Source organism: Pseudoliparis swirei, chromosome 9 (genome assembly GCF_029220125.1).
Source record: "Pseudoliparis swirei isolate HS2019 ecotype Mariana Trench chromosome 9, NWPU_hadal_v1, whole genome shotgun sequence".
Classification (NCBI taxonomy): Eukaryota; Metazoa; Chordata; class Actinopteri; order Perciformes; family Liparidae; genus Pseudoliparis; species Pseudoliparis swirei.
The window spans coordinates 22,562,948-22,585,320 of NC_079396.1; the positions used below are offsets into that span (position 1 = coordinate 22,562,948).

The following is a 22,373-nucleotide window of genomic DNA, read 5'->3' on the forward strand; positions in this document are numbered from 1 at the left end:
GTTGTGGTTGATTTATCACAAAACAACGTCAGGGGACAAACACCGTCAGGTGTGTCTGGTGCTGCGGGTCAGAGGAGAAGGAGGTGCAGCCGTTCGGTGGCGCGAGGAGCACTGCGCGGAGGAGGAAGTGGAAGAGGAGGGAGGGGTGCGGCGGGGGGAGGGAGAGGAGGAGGGGGGGGGGGCTCGCGAGAGCGGGTCTAGGCGAAATTCTCACAAGAACTCAAATAAATGCCCCGTCGGATATTAAAACACATTTGGGGGGACTTGATGACAGAAAGAGTCACGTTTATTCTGAAATACGGATGAATAAAAAAAAATTGTCTCCAGCAAAAAGGGCACTTTACTCATCCAGGGCAAAGGGGCTGGTGCTTGAGCACCACTAGGGCTCTATCTGTGCACGTGCCTGTTCCTGATCTTATACTTTGATGTGTTCGTACATTAACTCTCCTGTGTCGTGTGTTCTCATAGTGCCTAAATGGCTTTCAGTGAGTTCTGGCTTTACACTGGCGTTGCTCCGATGGTTATCTTCCTTTCACGGCTCCCTGTTCCCTCATCTCACAGTAAGTTGTGCCCGCTGGTTAAATGTGTTTTTTAAAGCAATACTCTTAATTACCACATGTTTTTTGCGACGTATTCAAATGGGTATTACCGTGTAGTCCTTTCTTCCATAGATGAGCAGCGAGAACATGCTTGCTGAGTTTTCTCAAGTGCTGAACTGGTATGTGCCAACTTCGGGATCTGAAGTTTATTTTTGCTGTCAAAGGTCAAATGATTGAAGATATTGTTGACGATGATAAACTGGTGATGAGCAAGTTGATGAAGGCCTGACGGTTTAGTATAAATTAGTTCACCGGGAGAGCAATGGCTGCAACAATTAGTCGATTCATCTTTTGTCGATCAATGGAAAATTGATCTGTAACAATTCTGACAATCAATTTATTATCTAAATCATAAATTCAGTGTTCCCCAAATGTGAGGATCTGCTGTTTGATTGTCTTGAATGAAAGTGAACTGACTATCTTAGATGTTTTAACTGTTGTTTGATTAAAACCAGCCACTAAAAAAACTGTGGGATTTTTGTATATCCATAAGTAGTGTTTTTAAGCACTTGGAAACAGAAAAATATTATGAGATTGTTCACTTAAATCCACTTTAATCCCTCTTGCGTGACCAGGTCTGACTGCGTGGTGCGAGCCTTTGCCTGGCATCCCCATGCAGATAAATTTGCTGTCGCCCTGCTCGACGACTCCATCAAGATCTACAACCCCAAAAGGTATCGCCACTCGGCCGCGAGTTCCTCTCGTTACACGACGGCGTTGTCCTTTTAATCCCTCCGTCGTTCCGCGGCGGTGTTATTTCCACGGCCTTCTTTCGAAACATGTGTTTCTCAGCGCCACCACCCCCACGCTGAAGCACCGTCTGCAGAGGAGTGTTGCAGCCGTGCAGTGGAAGCCGATGTGTGCGTCCGCCCTCGCCGTCGCTTGTCAAAACTGTTTACTGGTCTGGCACGTGGACCCCTGCTCACTGTCCACCAGGTACGTCAACTCCAGGGTAACGGCAGGGCTTGAGAAGTCTTCAAATCCCTGGATGGTTCTACGGTTGTTGTTGTTTGCATGTGGTTGCTGAATGTTTTGAGTTGTAAAACTTCTTTAAACTAGAACGGGCACTCGGTAGAGCGCATACCTTCGCATATCACAAGATTGGGCATTGAATTATGAACATTTTGGTTTTGGCATTAGTCGCATGCCAATTGGATAAAAATTGACCGTGCTATGGTAAAAAGAAGATGTTGACCTTTTCATGACCTTGACCTTTAAACCGATCAATCCCAAAATCGAATCAAATGGTCCCCGGATAATAACCAATCATCCCACCAAATTACATGTGATTCAAGAACATGGTGACCTTTTCGTGACCTTGACCTTTGACCCGATCAATCCCAAAATCTAATCAAATGGTCCCCGGATAATAACCAATCATCCCACCAAATTTCATGCGATTCGGTTTAATACTTTTTGACTTATGCGAATAACACGCATACAAATACACGGCGATCAAAACATTACCTTCCGCATTTTCAATGAGACGGTAACTACAAGCTAGAGCGAACGTGGATTCTGCATGCAGGAGGCTGTAAAATGCTTATAGTAGTTTTTTAGTGATCACCATCACTGTATTAGTTTCTAATTGGTTAATCCAGTCATCAATTTACTGACACTTATCTGGATCCAGGTCATGATAATTCCCTGATTGTATAACTCCGAATTGTTGTTATAGAGTGCTGCAGGAACCCGGCATGAGTAACATGACTCAGCTTTTTGAGTTGGAAGCCTGAAACAAGATCCGGGGTGAACACAAGCTGAGGAGATTTTCATGTTTTGTTTTGCGGTATAAAATGCATCGGTAAATACGACGAAAGACTTTTGGAGTATTAGTATGAGCACACAATCAAATTACAAGTTGGAAACTAGCCTCATTTATAGCCGAACGTCAGCTTTTTAGATCTGGTGATTCCACTAACGCTTCTAAAATCATAAAAGTGTTGTTATTTATAATGAGTATCCAGCTCAACAAAATGTTTGCCACAGCTTTTTTTATTTATTTTTATTGATTTTTCTTACACTTAAACACAATTGGGCTTGATTTCCAAAGGATTTATTTGCTCCTTTTTTATTCTGCCGACCCGACTGATTCAAAACCGTGATTACAAAATCCAAATAGTGATCCGCTTCACCTCCATTAGTCTCACGCTGTAACAAGGGCTCGATCACACCAGACGCGCCTCTCAAAAACGCGTCGCCCGCAAAACCATCGATTCCCTCTGGCACGGCGCGACTTTCAGACGCGCCTTTTAAACGCCACGCGGCGGGTTTCTTGCGTTTTTCAGGCGCGGTTAAAAGTTGAAATATTCTCAACTTTAATCGCGAGGCGCGGAGGCGCGCCGCTCATCAATGTCACACTCGGCCAATGCAGCCAATCGAATCAAGCAGGAGGCGGGCTTTCCTTCCTGTTTTCCCGAGGAGAACCTCATATTATATATTATATTAGCGGTATTTAATTACGAAGATCTTTATAATTCTAAATCTAAACACGACTCAAACTGACTTCTGCTCAGTCGGAAGTGCAGCTGAAAGCCTCGCCATCGAGACACAACTCATGGAATAGATGGTGGTGTTCGCCGTACTCTTTCCTTTCTTTTAAAAAAAAAAATATTGAACCCAAAATTGTTTTTAAAAGTCGCGTCTGGTGTGATCGAGCCCTAACAAGGTCTTAAATGTCTTTTCTTCGTCTGCTCTTCATCCTCTCGCCCCATCCAGGCCTTCGTCGAGTTGTGCTCAAGTTCTGTCTCGTCCCGGTCACTCTCCCGTCACGTCCATCGCCTGGTCTCCAAGCGGATCGCTCCTCGCGTCGGCCTCGCCCATGGACACCGCCATGATGGTACGAGGCGACCTCTCCGCCCTTGACGTCTAATTCAAGTTGAAAGAAAGCGATTCCCGCCGTGACCGCCGCACCTTCCTTCGCCTCACTGTCCTCCAGGTGTGGGATGTCGCTTCGGAAAGCTGCGTGCCTCTTCAGCGCGTTGGGGGAGGCGGGGTCACCTTCCTCTCCTGGTCCCCTGACAGCAGCCATGTCCTGGCCTCCACGCCGTCGGCCCTGTTCAGGTCAGACACGGCGTCTTTCATCATCGACCTTCCTCTGTAGAGCTACTACAGCACGTTTAATTAGAAATATATGTAAAGCTGCCAGTGAACATGTGTCAAATCTTCTCTGTCGCGTGTGAACCCGAGACAATCGCCAATTACGGTATTATAATAGAAGCCCACATGCCTATCATGAATATTTATGAACACGAAAGGGATTAGTGTCTGGAGTTTAGCTGGTGTTATGATTTCATGAGTGGACATAACGTTTTAGTTTTGACACATGGATGAGTCCAAATGTCTTCCCTCAGGGTTTGGGAGACGAGGATGTGGACCTGTGAGCGCTGGCCGTGTGTGAAAGGCCGCTGCCAGGTGAACTCTCGTCACCGCGTTCCAACGTCACCGAGAAATCCGTTTGTCCGTATTTCTAAAACAAGAATGCTGTTTTGCGGTTGTGGTTGTAGTCGGGCTGTTGGAGTCCAGATGGGCGCCGACTTCTCTTCACCGTCCAGGGAGAGATGGTCATCTACGTCCTGACCTTCGGCGTTACACCAGGTGATCCGTCTCACTCCGTGCATAAAGCAACGAGCTGTGCGGCAGAGCGTCGAGCCGCGTCGGTACTTGATGTGCAGCGTGAATGGTTTTCTTGTCAAGTCGGATGAAAAGGTGAATAGATATGGGATGTGATTATGATAACTTGATTAAGTTGACCAGTATGTTGTTGTTGTTGTTCAACAGGCGTACCTACATGCACATCTAAAGGGCCGCAGGCAGCAGCAGTGGTGGCTGACCTCTCGGAGACGACCTTTAACACAGCCGACGGAGACATCATGTACGTATTTTAGCCAAACTACTAAAAGCGCAGCTGAACACGGGGCCCAAAAAGTGAAGACGTTTTCAAGCACCTTGTTCAGAATCAAAGAAATGCATTCATTACAACTAGAACGGGCACTCGGTAGAGCGCATACCTTCGCATATCAAAAGATTGGGCATTGATTTATGAACATTTTGGCATTAGTTGCATGCCAATTGGATAGAAATTGACCGCGCTATGGTAAAAAGAAGATGTTGACCTTTTCATGACCTTGACCTTTGACCTGATCAATACCAAAATCTAACCAAATGGTCCGCGGATAATAACCAATCATCCCACCAAATTTCATGCGATTCGGTTTAATACTTTCTGAGTTATGCGAGTAACACGCATACAAATAAATAAATCCACGGCGATCAAAACATAACCTTCCGTGTTGATGAGCAGCAACCAGCAGGCTGGCCGTATCCAGTGCTGCTGGACTTCATATCAGCCTGTAACACCACAGCTGCTCCGAGTCGCTCACCGTCTCATGTGTCTGCCAGTGTTGGTGGAGAGATCCACTCTCTGTCCTGGGACCCGACGGGAGAGAGGCTGGCGGTGCTTCTCCAGGGTTCGTCTCACTTTTTTTTTCCCCGTTCACCCCGCTGAACCCATTCAGTAATAACTCGTCTCTCATCCTTTTCATCTCGTCTTCTCTCAGGTGATCCACGTGCAGCGGACCGGCCTGCTATCATAGCCGTGTTCAAGACGAGAACCAACCCCATTTTTGAGCTCTTACCTTGGTTTGTGCTTCTGGGTCTCGTATGTGTGGAGCTTCAGCAGAGCTCAACATTATCGCATTTCCCAGGATAGTACGACAAGTACTGAATGTTTTGTGCGTTTCTCTGTTCCAGTGGTTTTGTCCAAGGGGATCCCGGCGCCGAGCCGAGGATGATGCAGTTCCACCCAAACTTCCAGCACGGAGCTCTGCTCACTGTGGTCAGTTTTACCCTAAAGAAAATCATATTATATTTTAGTCGGCCATTCAAAGAGTTCATGCCGGTCCTGAGATGTCTTAAAAAGCCCTGAATAAGTTTTAAATAAACTATAATTTACTAAATATTTTCCCTTGCCTTAGTTAGTTAGATCTGACAATGTTTATGTATTTGACATTGGGCTGTCGGGATACATTTCACACTTTAAAACTAAAAGCTGTATTGTTTTTTTAATGTTTTTGTCCTGAAGTAAGGAGCTAGGAAGGGAAAAAATATATCTTATGAGGGTTCGTACGGTCATGGAAAAGTCATGGAATTTCAAAATGGTTATTACCAGGCTTGGAAAAGTCAGTGAAAAAAAGATATTAAATTTTTTTTTAAATGGAAAAGTCCTGGAAATGTGTTATATTCATATGTTCATTTACACAGTTTGATTTAATAAAAAAAACATTCATATAACTATATTCTTTTAATCAAACTATTGTCTCTCATTCAGTCATTTAAGGTAAACTTGTGTACACACCGAAATTTCACATAGTGTTTGGTCATGGAAAGTTGGTTTAAAGTCATGTAAAGGTCATGAACTCATTGGTCAGCATGTGTATGAACCCTGATTATATTATAGTAAATTGAGGAAATTACATCCCTCCTAGTTTACCTCGATACGGGTACTAAGTCACGTTCTATGTTGTAATAAAAAGTCTCAAACTGAACTTGTAGCCCGCAGAACTCCTGATGACCGTCTGGCTCCTCCCTCTGCACTCTTACGTAACGTCCGTCTCTGCTCTCAGTGTTGGTCCAGTGGAAGGATTACCCACGTGCCTTTCTACTTCCTGGCTGCCGGCGTCCCACACCTGGGCCTCAGCGGTAGTCCGTCTCTGCCGCGGCCTCAAGAGCGTCCCGCAGACTTTGCCGATCAGTCGCTCTTCACAGAGCTCTTCTCGTGACCGACCCTCCCCCGGCAACACACTCTCACAAGTCATTTTTGTGATCATGGATTATCAATAAATGTGTAAAGTTACTGCTGAAGTCAGACTTATTTGCACACATATTGTTTATTCAATTCAAACCAAATAGACACCGTTGTGAGAAAGCTGAAACATTTACACTCAAAGTTAAAAGACTATTCCGCAGATTTAAGTATTTCATATAACTTTGTAAAAGAAAGTTGTAACTATCAATATTGATGCAGCAGAGCCACAGGTATCCACATTGTCCAGATCATTTCTATATGTGGGTTTTTAGTCTGTAGTGTGTTCACAAAGCAGAAAATATACTCTAAATGTGCTCAATTATCCCACAATGCAATGCGCATATGAAATGTAGAAGCTACTTCAGGGAAATAATTACTTGTGGTCTTGAATCAACTCAAATATCTTGGAGGAAAAACAGATGAAATCTTATAGGAGCAACATTTGTGTAGCTTTCCAATGTTGCACTCCAATCAACGTCATATATTGTATAATTAATTACCCCATCAGCATAACATTATTTGTAGTATTTAACTGCTAAAACAGTGACAATTTATTAAGAATGATGTATGGATTTGGTAGAGTTTTCTTTTTTTACTCATTCTTCTTTGTCAAAACTTGGGCAACTACATTACCCACAATGCAACTCTACCGCCAACAGTTCTCGGGTCTAGAAGCTGACGAAGCCTCAGCTACATAGCTCTGGTCAGATCACTCTTTTCTAACTCCAAACCCTCTAATTTCAAAATAAAATAAAAAGTGTTCAAAACATTGAGTCATCTGCTCTCTATCGAGTCAGTTTATTATTGTTTATTTCACGCGGCTCTTTCTGGATCCTCAAAAGGAATACAACTTGTCTTGTTTGTGTACTCTCCACTGCTTATAAACACACGTTGATGTGTAAAATCAGTCGAGTTGCCTTTTTAATCTCAAAAGTCTGTTTTCTTTCCAGTAATACTTTGCATCGCCAATTTTTCACAAACAGATTATTAAGCATCTTTTTCAATTTATTTTTATGTTGTAATTTTCAATCTGCACGTGTATGAAATTTTACGTTTATGTCACGTAATAGTTGGAATAAGAATATGTTGCCGTGAAGGCTTAAGTCAGGCTTTTGTTACCACAGAACAAGACTCCGGATGCATCATTACTCTACTAAGTACTTTATTCCAGTCCAGAAAATGTTCTTTATTGATGCCGATTGTTTCAGACCAAACAGGAGCCGTCTACGCCCGGCCCACCCGGACCCTGCAGAACTAGTACAGAACTTTTGTTCCTGTTGTTATGAGAGTCTCTTATATGAAAATACACACTTGCGACACTGTCTTTAACTTTCACACACACACACACAAACACACACACACACAAACACAGCCTCTGCACTCAGTCAAGTCACAAAGGATTAAAAAAAATTTAACAAAATATTGAAGCCCACATGAATCGTTCTGATTAAAGAAGACGTACTTTGTTCTTAATTCGGTTTTCTTTTTATTTTATTTTTTTCTCTCCAATTTACATAAATTCGAAGTGTGACAAAATAAAAACAAAAAATGATCCTCATAAAATTAAATTCAAAAAATGTACACGCCCTCACACACACACAGAGACAACCCACCCTGGTGTATCCCGTCTCCCCCGTCTTATCCCGACTGCACCCCTCGTCCAGGGCGGAGTGTGAGTGTGTGGTGTGAGGCAAGTGGGTATTGGGGTTTGGGGGGGGGGGGGGGGCTGAATTCCAGAACTCATAGCACCTTCTGAAGAGAGAGAGAGAGCAAAGCAAAGATGGCCGTACAGCCCCAGATTCAACTGAAAGCAATTTTATTTTGATCAGCTCAGATTTAAACTCGACATTTTCACTTTGTTTTTCAGCGTGAGGTAGCTTTAAACAATCTGGATGACGTCAATAAAAAGACATTTGAAAAAAAAATTCCCTCAACTGATTTAAAAAAAACAAAAATTTTCTCTTCTCTCCTTTTTGAGGGATGAGATCTGGTCCTTTCCTCTGACGGGTACGGGGACGTTGAAACACACACACATCCCAAATGTAACCTCACTTTCCCCCCAAAAAAGTGTTTGGCGTGCATAAAAGACACATGTACACACAATAATGTGGAAATATATATAAAAACCATCTGGTTGTTTATAAACACAGATTTTTACAACAATGAAACCAAAGGATTTATAATACACAGTAAAGGGGTTTTCTTACTCCTGCTCACCATGGGTTAGAGTTTTACTGAGGATATTTCTTTTGGTCTACACTGATTCAAAATGCCGTATTTGTGGTGTATTTGGAGGGAGGTGGAGCAGGACTGGGACAGAGGCTGTGCGGCTGTTCTGTAGTGGAAAGGGGGGCTTGTCTTACAAAGTAAACCCGTCCAGTCCGACCTCAACTCTGCCCACTCAGGTTAGACAATAAATAAGTGACATCAAGTCATGTTTCTGTTCTCCATAACTTGTTCGCTCGGTCCCTCTTCCTCCCGGCTCTGACTCATTCCCGTCAACTTGTGGGCCGTGGGTGGGGGATGAAGGGGGGGGGGGGGGTTTGGGGAACACGACTGGATCTCAGGGGGCAGGGGTCGACAGAGAACGCCGGTGTGGTGTACAGATATTGCCGATGCCCTCCAGGGGGTGCTGACGTCCAGGGAGTACGACTTTGGAGAGCACTTCGTTGTGAGAGGAAGTAAAAAAAAGTATCAATTTCTTCATTTTTTTCCTATAAATTTCCCGTCTTCTTTATTGTGGACGCGTGTGTGTGTTTGTGTGTCATGTTTCATGGTTGAGTTTGTTTATTTTCCGGTGGTTTTTTCTTCTTCTTTTCTTCGAGGGTTAGGGGGGCCATCGTGATATTCCATTCTACAAGAAGCAGACCGCGCCGACTTCCACTCCGAACTCCTGATCCGCTCCTCCGATGTCCATGGGAGCAATGTCCACGATTGGCAGACGGGAGGTCTTCTGTGTTTTGTACGCAAAGACGGTCTTGCCCCACCGGTCAGTGTGTTTCTGTTGGTCGAGAGTACAGCGACGTGTTAACGGCAGTCTTTATAAGACCAGCTCACTCATACATACAGAAACTAGAACGGGCACTCGGTAGAGCGCATACCTTCGCATATCACAAGATTGGGCATTGAATTATGAACATGTTGGCAATTGGATAGAAATTGACCGCGCTATGGTGAAAATAAGATTTTGACCTTTTCATTACCTTGACCTTGACCTTTGACCCGATCGATCCCAAAATCTAATCAAATGGTCCCCGGATAATAACCAATCATCCCACCAAATGTCATGCGATTCGGTTTAATACTTTTTGAGTTATGCGAGTTACACGCATACAAATAAATGAATAAATACACGGCGATCAAGACATAACCTTCCGCATTTTCAATGCGAAGGTAACAAACACTCCAGAAAGAGGACGTTCCCCCTGGCTCACCTTGCAGCCGTCCTCCAACACGGTGTACGTGAAGCGACTGGTGCCCTCCGCGCGGAGCTCCACGTCGTTGTAGCCCTGCAGCTTCAGGGCCTTCTTCAGGTTCCCCGTGGCCTGGTCCAGGTAGGCCACGCTGTTCTTGCAGTGGTACGTGAGGTTCTGGGACGCCGAGGTGGACAGAAGCCTCAAGAAGGTCAGCTGGACACTGGCGGCGTTGGCGATGGGGCCGTCTTCGGCGTAGTCGAACTGCAGGCGGACGGATGCGTTAGCGTGCGTTCGAGGGCGTTATAAATAGATCGGTTTCACGGACATCACCCGAAGCGTCGCATCGTTTAAAGTGCACTCACGTGGAATCCTCCGTTCATGGTCTCTCCGAACCAGACGTGTTTGCGGTCCTTGCCCTTGCTGGTCCACCAGTTCTTCCTCGGTACCTCGGCGATGCTCGGGGAGACGCAGGTCTCTCCGCTCTCCATGTTGCAGAAGACCTTGATGGCATCGGCGATGCTGCCGATGTTGGGGTCCACCCAGTAGTTACCTGGAGAGATGGGAAACGTGGGTTAATACGGAGTGACTCCTTTTAAAAATAAAAATAAAATTCGAGAAATAGATGTTCAGCCTGTTGAATGCTCTAAGAATGAAGATAGAAAATAGCCAAATTATCTGACAGCAGCATTGGACCCGCCCCCTTTTTTGAAGGGTACCAGAACGAGAAAAAAAAGCTCATATCAGCGTCTCGAGGTTTGGACATCTGGAGGATCTGTGTTTTATTAAAGATGAGAGGGAGGCAGATCTTGCTCACAGTAGTAATGTAATTCCTGTCTTGTTTTTTTTCCTGCCACTAGTACGAAAAAAAATGACCTTCAAAATGACCTTCAAAATGACCTTCTTCATGCATGGAATCATTCACACGCCCAAGATAGCACAAGCTGTCTGTCTGATTGCCGCAGGTGGTGCCAGCCGTCATTATTCACAAATACTCAGCTCCCCATCAGAAAAGCGGCTCCTTCCTCTGCGATGCCAAACTGAACGCGGTACTTTTTAATGTGTTTGTAAAAAAAAATCCGTCATTTATATGAATGAGCTGAATGTAAACTGTCGCTCGACTTCTTCATCCTTTGCGACTCACCGCTCTTCCACTCGGGGTGGCACAGTTTCAGGTCCCTGCAGGTGCGAGCCGGGTTCTTCTGGCTGCCGTCGGGGCTGCGCAGGTTCTCGATCTGGCTGTTGAGCGTCTTCAGCGTGGAGTCCACCTCCACGTCGTGCTGCCTCAGGGAGCCGGAGGCCTCGTCGGCCCTCATGTACCTGAGAGGATCGGGGGACTTCTCCATCTGACCCAGACCGGCGAAGGCCGACATGTCGATGCCCGGGCCGGGAGGACCGGGTGGGCCAGGGGGCCCGGCGTTACCAGGAGGACCCTGTTGGCAGACAAATGGATCAGCTGAGCATTCAGGTGGAGAGAAACCGCGTTGAGAAAAAAAAAGCTTAAATTATGTTTAGGACATGTTACATACAGATTGGCCACTTTCTCCAGAACGTCCACGAGGGCCGGGGGGTCCGATGGGGCCGAGCTGACCGTTTGATCCGTCTTTGCCAGCAGGTCCGGATGGTCCAGATGGTCCCTGTAGGAACAGCGAGTGTCAGGGAAGGACGGCGGGCGCTGAAACAGAACTTTACACGACGGCACGTGCACAGGTCGGCCCCTAGTGGTGCTCTAGCTCCTCCCCTTTGGCCCTGGATGAGAACAAGGGCCCCTTTCTGCTGGAGACACACGTATTTAAGAATAAAAATGACTCTCTGGCATCAATTCCCCCCCAAATGTGTTTTGATATCTGACATTTATTTGAGTTCTTGTGAGAATTTCGCCCCCCGCCTCCTCCTCCTCCTCCTCCCGCGTTTATTCTATGGCATTTTTCGCTCCTATCATTTTGTAAATGAAAATAAATTGTAATTGTTGATAGAAAACGTGTCATTTTGTTGAGCTCTCATGTCTTCTCTAAAGCACGTGGTCATTTCCTGTGCCCGTCTTCGTCAGGTGATTGGAGTATTTTTTTTATTTAAACAGACTAACCCGTGCGCCCTCCTCCGTATTACCGCCACGTATCTGACGTGTTAAAAGCTGCAGGATTGCAAAATGGAAGAAATGTTTTTTCCTTCTCTTTCTCCTCATTTGCTTTCTCACCTTCGCTCCGCTGGATCCGGCCGGTCCGGCGGCTCCGGAGTCGCCAGCAGAACCCTGAAGGGACGAGGACGGGTTAGAGCGGACGGGGCACAAAGGGCTGAAGGGATGACCTGTTTCCGTTTTGGATGACTCACCGGGGGTCCGGGAAGACCCTGCAGACCGGTGAAGCCGCGGTGGCCCTTCTGTCCCCTCTCTCCAGTCTCGCCGCTCTCTCCCTTGTCCCCACGTGGTCCTTGGGGTCCCTGGAGTAAAGGGTTGAAACGTTGTATTTAAAATGAACGCCGGCCTGATGTGGAGCACTCTGAGCTAAATCCACTAAAAACATCATCGTTTTTATGCTTTCTCATATCTTTGAGGGAACCAGCAGGTGAATTGGGACATGCACTTCCTACATTTGAACACCAGGGGGCCCCGTGCCACAGGGCCTCGAGGTGAGGGCCTGCTAATGAGAACAGCTGTGTGCTCGGAGCAATATTCAGGGCCGGATTGTGTTTTCAGGAAATGCAAATATAGATGCAGGGTGGTGTTTACACATTTACAAGTAAAAGATAATTAAGGGGGTTGCTTTTCTTTTTTTGTTTTCTTTTTGTTGTTTTTGTTTTGTTTTTTGGCGTACGTATGTGTGTTTTTATGTATATATGTATGTGGGTGCATAGGTATGTATGTATGTATATGGATACACATACATATATATATATATGTATATATATATATATATATGTATATATATATCATTGTGTCCTGTTTTGTGTGTGCATGTGTATGTATATGTATATATATATATATATGTTCTGTATGTATATTTGTATATATGGGTGTATATATATTTTTATGTTTATGTCTGACATGTTTGTATTTGTTTTATGTCAATATGTCCAAACGAATAAAACTAATTATATATATATATTTGCAGTGGACAAATGTGAGGGCCTCTCCAACAGTAATTGCTGCCGTCAGAGATGTTGCTACTCACAGCCATCCCTCTGGCGCCGCTGGGTCCAGAAGGTCCTGCAGGTCCTTGAGCGCCCTGGACAAAGGGATCAACAGTGCGGGGTCAAACATGTGGATCCGTGCCGGACGCTGTGCCGCTGTGCCTCGCGGTGCCCGCAGGACGCCGTGTGTCACTCACGCCCTCTCCTCTGTCTCCCTGCTTGCCGAGGGGTCCGACGGGTCCGGTGGATCCGGGGGCGCCGCGAGCTCCGGGGGCGCCGGCGGGACCGGTGTTTCCTCGCTCTCCCTACAGGAGGAGCACAAGGCGATGACTCGGCTCCTGCACACTGACGGACCTGCTAGACGTTCGTCTCACTGTGTCCTGCGCTGGAGTTTCATCCGAGGGCCACGTCTCTCACCTTGACTCCGAGAGCTCCGTCTCGACCAGGAGGTCCATCGGCTCCACCGGTACCCTGAGATAAAGAGACATCTTTTTAAAAACGATATACTTAACGCGACCATGTTGTTGTTATTGCTATTGTGTAGGTCTTGTGTACCTCTCTGCCGGTCTCTCCAGAAGGCCCAGAAAGTCCAGGGGGTCCCACGGGCCCAGGAGGTCCACGGTCACCAGAGGATCCAGAGGATCCTTGTTTACCAGGCTCTCCCTACACACAGAGGGGGCATCTTTAGATTCCAGAAGCTCCTTCGACGGAATAATCGGCTAATCTTCAGTATTTTGTGTCTATTCACTGATTAATATGTGAAAATAAACATGGAGGTACAAGGATAACGAAAAATAATCAGCCTTTGAATGGAAGGCAGAGGTACAGAAAGATTCAGGTTCATCAGACTAAATTGAGTGGATATTAAAACATATTAAACAGCAACTATATATATATATATTTTTTTTTTAAAGGCAAAAACATAAGGATCTGGAACGAAAACACTCACAGAAGGTCCAGGGAGACCAGCGAAACCTCTCTCTCCACGCTGACCGGGCAGGCCAACAATACCGCGAGATCCGCCCAGACCCGACGGACCTGAAGGCCCGTCGACACCCTACAGAGTCGGGGAAGAGAAGACACACGGGTCCTGAAGGGTTCTCCGTTTCCCCCGGCTGAATCCGAAGCGTGCGGAACATCTTCTGGGTCCCTGAGGTGCAGCTTCCTGAACGTTCTCTCGCACTTCATCTGCTTTCTGGTGAGGTTCATTAAAAACAAAACTCACAGGTGGCCCGTCCTCTCCGGACTCTCCCTTCTCTCCCTGTGAGCCCGCAGCTCCGCGCAGACCGACGTCTCCGTGTCTTCCCGTGAGGCCGGCGTCGCCACGGGCGCCCTTTGGGCCGTCTTTACCGGCGGAGCCAGCGGGGCCGGCAGAGCCCGGGTTGCCCTGTCGTGGGGAAGAGAGTAGGTTTCAGTGCGTGTGTATGTATATATATATATATATATATTTATATATATAGAAATATTTAAATATATAGAAATATGTATATATAAATATATATGTAAATATAAATATATATATATACAGTAGATATATATATTAGATATTATATATATGCAAATATATATATATATATAAATATGTATACATAAAAATATATATATATAGAAATATGTATATATATACATATATATATGTATATATATAAATATAAATATACATATGTATAAATATATATATATATTTATTTATATATAAATATATATATATATCAGTATATATAGCATAAAACACACTCAGAACAAGTGTGCACATCACTCTCGGTCCACTGAGTGGATTGAGATTGAGTTATTGATGAAACACTCACGTTGGGGCCAGGAGATCCAACTCGGCCAGCGGCACCAGGGAAACCAGTAGCACCCTTTTTCCAAGAGAAAAACAGAGTTCAGTAAACATAAACATACCCGACCTGTTGACCTGTGAAGTTTATCCGTTATCGTCGTCTTCAATAACTATCAGGGGATTTTTAGGTAGATTTGAGCACCATCTTTGCCATTTGACTTTTCTCATGTACCAGACCATTTATTTCACTTTTATATTACTTTTGGTGTTCAATACATCCAAATACATACACATATAATATAAATCAGTCTGTGGCTTTAAGACAGTAAACCAAAGATAAATAAACAAAGTGGCGCTGTGTGGTGCGCACCATTGTTTTTTAGCTCGACACTCCTTATCTTAGCCTTCGTCAATCAATAATTCTATTAATCTGCATTCAGTTGGAGTATCTTGAGACGGATTCTTCAAGCGATTACATAAACATGGGAGTTACTTACGGCAGCACCCTGACCACCACGTGCTCCTTTAGATCCAGTTACCCCGGTGGGTCCCTGAAAAAGAAAAACAACTATTACTCATGTCCTTGTTACAAGACGGTCAAAAGATCCGGAGACACGTAGATCAGCTTCCTGGACTTTATTTGTTTATTTATTTAATAAAGATGAGAAAATACCCACCACAGGTCCGGGTGCCCCAGATGGCCCCTGAGGTCCAAGAGAACCACCTTCTCCCTTCTGTCCAGACTCTCCGAGCTCTCCCTTCACACCGGGCTGACCATCCAAACCCTGGATAACACAACAGTAATATTATTATTATATTTAAAAAAAAATCATCCTTCAGTTGTTTTCTTCTCACACGTCGTGGACGGTACTTACAGGAGGTCCAGCAAAGCCGGCGGGCCCATGAGGACCGACCTCTCCACGGTCGCCCTGCACGAGGGCAGAAGAGCTCGGGGTCAGACGCTGATGCTGTTTTTATTATTATTCTTTGACACCATGTTCAGCGTTTTTTTAAAAGACGACACATGTAAAATCGTATTAAATGTAAATGAGTAACAACATGTGGGTGGGGGGGATGAATGATAAAATAGGTAAACAAGATTCTCCCCACAGTGGTACTTCCAATCCTTGTCTTATTATCATCATGTGCACGCTTCCTGTTGCTTTTAGAATTGATCTTCATCTTTATTATTGCATACCAAGCCGAGCCCCACTGTCGCGTACAGGATCCCTTTCACCCGTTATTTTAGTTATGCCATGAGGGGTTTATCTGGCTAGCTAGTTCCTCCACTCCAAAAATCGAAACACAAAACACATCCCGGAATACAGTTCAGACAGTTATATTACATTTTTTAGGATTCTTCGGGTTCAAAAGATACCAGGCCCAGTCCACACAAGCGTTTGAATGTATTCCAGACGCCGTCCTTTCACGGAAAACAAGACTCAAAAGGAGTCTGGAGCCAACAAAAAATATCTCTGCACACGTTAAGTAAATAAAATATAGCTTCCAAACCCAGGAGTTAGTCACCGCTCAGCGGGTTCCGTTCCCAAGCTGCTCCCGTTATTTTTGGTCTTTACCGACTGGAAGATTTACGAATGGTTGACGGAGGCTGATTCTTAACTGAGACGTTTTTCTTCCCTGCTTCGGGCCTCTCGCTCCTCTCTCTGCTCACCATGCTGTTTTCCTAATTGTTTGTTTGCCCGCCTTCTTTCCTGCTCACAGGTGTGCTGATTTATAAACGTTTAGGCTCCACCCACTGTCCTCTGTTTTCCCTTTCTGCTACGCCGCGTTATCTATCAGATCCGTTATCGTATGTGTCGTTCCTCGTTGACCCGAGGACCAGATAACACGTAAAGGTGATGGAGCCTCTCTGAGACTGTGGGGAAACCTGCCTGAAGAGATGAGAGCTGCAAACTCTCAGCTATTAAATCACTTCCACAAAAAAAACCACGTTTTAGTTTGTCAAACGTCAAATCAAACCCCTAAAAACACAAATACACCCCCAGGTCACAGGCGTGTTGGACAATAAGAACACGAATGCGTTTGGATATCATCCTCCATGTCTTTCAAATGCCTTCTGCTTTTTAAAAGGTGCAATATGTGGGGGCGACTGAGGGTCGGTGGTCAGCAAGTACACTACCGTTCAAAAGTTTGGGGTCACTTAGAAATGTCTTTATTTTTCAAAGAAAAGCACTGTTTTTTCAATAAAGATAACATTAATCAAAAATACACACTATACATTGTTAATGTGGTAAATGACTATTCTAGGTGGAAACGTCTGGTTTCTAATGAAATATCTCCATAGGTGTATAGAGGCCCATTTCCATCAACTATCACTCCAGTGTTCTAATGGTACATTGTGTTTGCTAATCGCCTTAGAAGACTAATATCTGATTAGAAAACCCTTGTGCAATTATGTTAGCACAGCTGAAAACAGTTATGCTGGTGATATAAGCTATACAACTGGCCTTCCTTTGATCTTGAAGTTTGAAGAACAAAATTAATACTTCAAATATGAATCATTATTTCTAACCTTGTCAATGTCTTGACTATATGTTCTATTCAATTTTCAATTCATTTGATAAATAAAAGTGAGTTTTCATGGAGGACCCAAAATTGTCTGGATGACCCCAAACTTTTGAACGGTAGTGTACGTCTTTCAATCCGGGGGTTCGATCCCCGCCCTGGTTGATGTGTCCTTGAGCAAGACGCTTCACACTGAACTGCTCCCCGTAGCTGTGTCTACGGTGTTTTACTGCAACATGTAAAGTGTCACTGAGTACCTTAAAAAGCTCTAGATAAATGAAACAGATAATTCATATGAATAAAGCGTATTATTATTATCATTACACATGACAAAAAGAGGGACTTACAGGAGCACCACGGACACCAGTAGCACCATTAGGGCCAGCGATTCCAGTTTCACCCTGGAGAGGAGAGAACCAACAGTCAGCCCAACCAAACCCAAATGTGTCGACTCGATCGATAACGTCTCCCGTTGACGATCCGACGGGTGGCCCCGTTATTCTCACCTTGGCGCCGTTGGGTCCAGATGGGCCAGGAGGGCCGATGGGACCGCTCAAACCCTGAGGGTGGGAGAGAGCACGGTTACCGGTTATAGATCATAGAGTCGGGCTGCGGTTGGATACTTGTGTGTGACGACATCGCTGTGAACTCACTCTTCCTCCGTCCTTTCCAGAAGCTCCCTCGGGGCCTTTCTGTCCGTTGTCACCCTGTTGGGCGGAGAGGAAAGCCGCATGTTAACGGTCCGGTCGTGACATTAGCATTATCAAATGTACCATTTGACTCAATCAATAAGTCCAATGTGAAGACCACTCACTCGGTCTCCCTTGGCTCCTGTGATTCCACCAGTTCCTCTCTCTCCAGGCATACCCTGCAGGCCGGGGGGGCCCTGGGATCCAGCAGAGCCAGAAGGTCCAATGGCTCCCTGAGTTACAATCAGGAGAGAACTATTAAGTCAAATGTGTTCATGTCTGCTAGTTTCCTATGAACTAGCTAAGTGTGGACATGATGCTACTCTTTTTCCTGAAAAATAAATATGTAAAGATCGTTAAAAAAAAGCCGCTAACATATATAGTTTCTCTCATTCATCTGAGAGATGTCGACACGTCTCAGAAAAGGAGAAGTCGACCAAAGCTGCAGGTCCAACGTGTCCACGGAGAAATTCTTCGACAGGAAAGATCGTCAAAGCTGATTTCTTAAATTATTTCAAGGAATGGTTTGGCATTTTGTAAAAATATGCTTATTTTCTCCTCCTGCTGAGAGTTAAATGAGAAGGTCTCTTATGTCTGTACGATAAACGTCAAGCCGCGGCCAGACAGTTAGCTTAGCTGAGCATAAAGACTGGAAACAGGGGGGAGCAGCTAGCCTAGCGTGTGTCCTTCAGGGACATTAAGGGAATTCCTTGCTAGGGCAAGAAGTCCACCTTAATTAAACAGTTGCACATTTTTTTATATGTATTTATCCTGAAGCACAAACATAAATCTAGTCGACTCAGATTCAGCCGCTGACCTTGGGTCCGTCAGATCCAGATGTTCCGGGAATTCCACGAGGTCCCTGAAGACCCTGAGCTCCAGCACCACCCCTCTCACCAGGGAAACCACGCTCCCCCTGTTAGGAGACAAGGAGACAAGGAGACTTTGAATAACCACGAGGTACAAGTACAACAGATGGTATGCAGATGCTCAGCTGTGTGATGAAAGGAGTGCTTGTTGAATCAGATGTGGGACCAAAATGATCAAATCAAGGTCCACATTCATGAAAACAACAATGTTGTGATATGCATTACTTTGCAGCGCATTAAAGTCATACATTGCTATGTGTGTGTGTGTGTGTGTGTGTGTCTTTGTTTCGAAATCATTGCCAATGAAGACTTGAAGCTTTAACATGGAGACTCACTCTGGGTCCAACAGCACCGGGAACTCCGCCCTCTCCAGAAATACCCTGCACAGAGAAAAGAGATTTATTCCCGTTACATCTGAACATGTGAGTCGTAAAATTTATTCTGTTAGTCTCAGTCAAAATACAACAATTCATTTTATAAGTCTTTAATCCTGAGCTCAAAGAGGCTTTTACAGAACGGTACTATAGAACGATCCTTATTATCAACAAATAACACATTTCATTTTCAGCTTGAGTAATGTAGTTATGGATTCATTTGAAAAGAGATGCAACAAGTCCGAAACCCTAACACAGTAACAGTTAAAGGAATGTCCCCCTGGGGATGAATAAAGCATATCTAATCTAATCTGATCTATTAGTTGTTGTCTTTCCATCGATAGAATATTTTAAATATTATTTGTGACAGTAGCCACTTCACATAAATCACAAAAGCAAAGCAGGCATGTAGCAAATAATGAGACTAAATTACATACAATGATAAAAATAGACATCTAGAAATATGAAATGGAATAATATAAAAACTGAGAATAGAGACTTTGATTTTAACTCGACTTTGACGTTGAACTACGAGGAGAATATTTGATTCCCAATGTACGTTTGCTGGGTGGTTTAGTCATTTTAACTCAAAGTGTAATGTGAAAGTTTAAAAACAAAAAGATTTATGAGTGTCGCATTAAGCATCAGCGAAGTGATTTTCTTATATAAATATTGATTTTTGACAGTCTTTTCACTGCCTTCATTGCCACATATGCTGTTATTTTCAGAAAGACCGTCATTTGACATGCAGGTGGTGCTCCACAGGGTCGAGGAACAGTTTATATTATATATATATTATTATCAGGGTTGTCGGCCATCATTGACAAAGCAGCAGGTTTTGCCAGTGAGTGTCACTCACTTGGTCTCCGGGTTTTCCTCCCTCTCCCGGGGCCCCAGAGGGTCCAGGCAGACCCTGTTCAAGAAAGATATTCGTTACATGATGTCCATACATACAGACCCAAGTCTGTCGACGTCGTCATATTGAAAAAATCAATCGTTCTGATACTCTCGCTTTGATTTTTCTGTTTCCCAGACTTGTGTTTTCTGGTGATTTGATGAGAAATAAAAACTCACCTGGAAGCCAGAGGGTCCGGGCTGTCCCTGCTCCCCCCTCTCTCCGACGGGCCCCTGTGATGGACCCAGACACATGACGGGTCAGGCACAACGAGCAACGCGAAGAACACATCTCACACGCCAAGTACCTCCACGGAAATATACTCACAGCGGGGCCAGAAGGTCCAGAATTACCCGTCTCTCCGTCCTTTCCAGACAGACCCTGTTCAAAGAGGAATATTTAGATCATGAAAAGTAATCCGGTGAACCCATTAATGATCAGAATCAGAACCAGAATCAGCTTTATTGGCCTGGTGTGTGTGTGTGCACATCCGTGGAATTCGACTCCGGTTCCACTTACACTCTCGCCGTAGCCTACGTACATTGAATTGACTCATTTACAAACTAGAATGGGCACTCGGTAGAGCGCATACCTTCGCATATCACAAGATTGGGCATTGAATCATGAACATGTTGGCATTAGGTGCATGCCAATTGGATAGAAATTGACCGCGCTATGGTAAAAAAAAGATTTTGACCTTTTCTTGACCTTGACCTTTGACCCGATCGATCCCAAAATCTAATCAAATGGTCCCCGGATAATAACCAATCATCCCACCAAATGTCATGCGATTCGGTTTAATACTTTTTGAGTTATGCGAGTAACACGCATAACAAATAAATAAATAAATACACGGCGATCAAAACATAACCTTCCGCATTTTCAATGCGAAGGTAATAACAGGATAATAACAGGATAAATATAATAATAGAATAATAGAATAACAGCGCCGAGACAAAAACAACAACGGTGACAACGAATGGGAACGTTAGTGCAGAGAGAAAGCGCCGATGGTGCAAGTACGTCGACGTGTTCATCGGAGTGACGGCCGGTGGGAATAAGCTGAAGAAGACGAGCTCTTTAAAGAAGGTGGAGTATTGACGGGGTGAATGTACTCACTCTCAAACCAGGACGACCCACGAGACCCTTCTCTCCTCCCTTTCCAGCTGCACCCTGTGGAAGAGAAATCACTCTTTAAGCTCGGAGTGCTGCGCGCTAACCGGCGGCCGTCGCGCTCCGTCGCACTATTGGGCTTTCTCCTTTGGCGTGTGCTTCCTCCTGTACTCACATTGGCTCCCTTTGGGCCGGGGAATCCCATCACGCCCGGCTGGCCCCGGGCTCCCAGAGGGCCGGGTGGGCCGGGGCGCCCGTCCTCGCCAGCGGCTCCCTGTCAAGGACATCAGCTCTCAGGCTTTGGGTGTTGAAACTCGTGTGTGTGTGTGTGTGTGTGTGTGTGGTTGCATTCAATTAAATTCATTTAAAAAAATATATAATCAGAATCAGAATCAGAAACAGGTTTATTGCCAAAGAATGAATGTTTTCACAAACAAACGAGGAATTTTTTTTTTTGGTGGGGTGCAACAACATGACACAACAAACAACAACAATCAGGAGAGGGAGGGAGAGGGAGAGGAAGAGGAGAGGAGGAGGAAGAGAGAAGGAGGAGAGAGGAGGAGAGAGAGGTGGAGAGAGGTGGTGTAGTCCTGGGGTCAGTCCGGTCAGTCAGTCCGGGGTCGACGTGAAGCGACCGCCGAAAAAAGCTATTGGTGTGGCGGAGTGGGAGGTCGGATGGACCTCCCTCCCTCCGAGGGAGGGGACTCAGGAGGAGTGTCAGGGGTGGAGGGTCGTGGACAATCTTTCTTCACGCTCTGGCCACCTGGAAGGAAAGAGGACCGGAGAGAGGGAGCAACATGATCGCAACCCGGATGCCCTGCCCCTGCGGCTCTGCTGCAGCCTGCTTTTGGCTGTGGCTGCTGCAGGGTGCCGGGGAGCGATGATGAGATGAGATGATGGAATGATGGCTGGCGTATAGGAATGTACCATCATCTGGCCCCAGGTTGGAATCCCTCCTCTGCTCAGCTGCTGGATCCTCTGCTCTGCTGGTCTTGGAGGGGAGAGGATGGAGCGGAGGTCCTGGTGAGAGCCTGGGAGATGATGGAGGAAGCGCACAGGAGGAGGGACAGCACAGGGGAGTCACGGGGGGTGGGGAGATATGGGGGGGGGTCCACTGTCCTCCCCACAACCATCTCCACCTGAGCTCCAGAGTGTTCTGGCTGCACCAGGTCTGCAG

General features: G+C 45.3%; 2 protein-coding genes across 3 annotated transcripts in view; one reads left to right on the forward strand and one right to left on the reverse strand.

The window, feature by feature from the left end:
- aaas (achalasia, adrenocortical insufficiency, alacrimia) overlaps positions 1–6,453 on the forward strand; it is a 9,484-nt gene extending 3,031 nt beyond the window's left edge. The window contains exons 5-17 of the mRNA XM_056424045.1: positions 469–560; positions 672–718; positions 1,175–1,273; positions 1,392–1,535; positions 3,318–3,438; positions 3,538–3,662; positions 3,953–4,013; positions 4,106–4,196; positions 4,380–4,473; positions 5,001–5,068; positions 5,159–5,240; positions 5,352–5,436; positions 6,224–6,453. Of these exons, the coding sequence (XP_056280020.1) occupies positions 469–560; positions 672–718; positions 1,175–1,273; positions 1,392–1,535; positions 3,318–3,438; positions 3,538–3,662; positions 3,953–4,013; positions 4,106–4,196; positions 4,380–4,473; positions 5,001–5,068; positions 5,159–5,240; positions 5,352–5,436; positions 6,224–6,379 (1,265 nt within the window). The 3' untranslated portion in view covers positions 6,380–6,453. The remainder of the gene's footprint in view (positions 1–468; positions 561–671; positions 719–1,174; positions 1,274–1,391; positions 1,536–3,317; positions 3,439–3,537; positions 3,663–3,952; positions 4,014–4,105; positions 4,197–4,379; positions 4,474–5,000; positions 5,069–5,158; positions 5,241–5,351; positions 5,437–6,223) is intronic.
- Positions 6,454–7,878: 1,425 nt separating this feature from the next.
- col2a1a (collagen, type II, alpha 1a) overlaps positions 7,879–22,373 on the reverse strand; it is a 28,083-nt gene continuing 13,588 nt past the window's right edge. For both annotated transcript variants that reach the window (XM_056422293.1, XM_056422292.1), the window contains 28 exons: positions 21,372–21,470; positions 21,203–21,256; positions 20,411–20,464; positions 20,263–20,316; positions 20,048–20,101; positions 19,150–19,194; positions 18,763–18,861; positions 18,071–18,178; positions 17,910–17,963; positions 17,763–17,816; positions 17,604–17,657; positions 15,606–15,659; positions 15,408–15,515; positions 15,228–15,281; positions 14,756–14,809; positions 14,173–14,334; positions 13,897–14,004; positions 13,503–13,610; positions 13,365–13,418; positions 13,145–13,252; positions 12,989–13,042; positions 12,150–12,257; positions 12,016–12,069; positions 11,348–11,455; positions 10,963–11,251; positions 10,184–10,371; positions 9,840–10,082; positions 7,879–9,406 (listed from right to left, as the gene is read on the reverse strand). In XM_056422293.1, the coding sequence (XP_056278268.1) occupies positions 9,260–9,406; positions 9,840–10,082; positions 10,184–10,371; positions 10,963–11,251; positions 11,348–11,455; positions 12,016–12,069; positions 12,150–12,257; positions 12,989–13,042; positions 13,145–13,252; positions 13,365–13,418; positions 13,503–13,610; positions 13,897–14,004; positions 14,173–14,334; positions 14,756–14,809; positions 15,228–15,281; positions 15,408–15,515; positions 15,606–15,659; positions 17,604–17,657; positions 17,763–17,816; positions 17,910–17,963; positions 18,071–18,178; positions 18,763–18,861; positions 19,150–19,194; positions 20,048–20,101; positions 20,263–20,316; positions 20,411–20,464; positions 21,203–21,256; positions 21,372–21,470 (2,730 nt within the window). In that variant the 3' untranslated portion in view covers positions 7,879–9,259. The remainder of the gene's footprint in view (positions 9,407–9,839; positions 10,083–10,183; positions 10,372–10,962; positions 11,252–11,347; positions 11,456–12,015; positions 12,070–12,149; positions 12,258–12,988; positions 13,043–13,144; positions 13,253–13,364; positions 13,419–13,502; positions 13,611–13,896; positions 14,005–14,172; positions 14,335–14,755; positions 14,810–15,227; positions 15,282–15,407; positions 15,516–15,605; positions 15,660–17,603; positions 17,658–17,762; positions 17,817–17,909; positions 17,964–18,070; positions 18,179–18,762; positions 18,862–19,149; positions 19,195–20,047; positions 20,102–20,262; positions 20,317–20,410; positions 20,465–21,202; positions 21,257–21,371; positions 21,471–22,373) is intronic.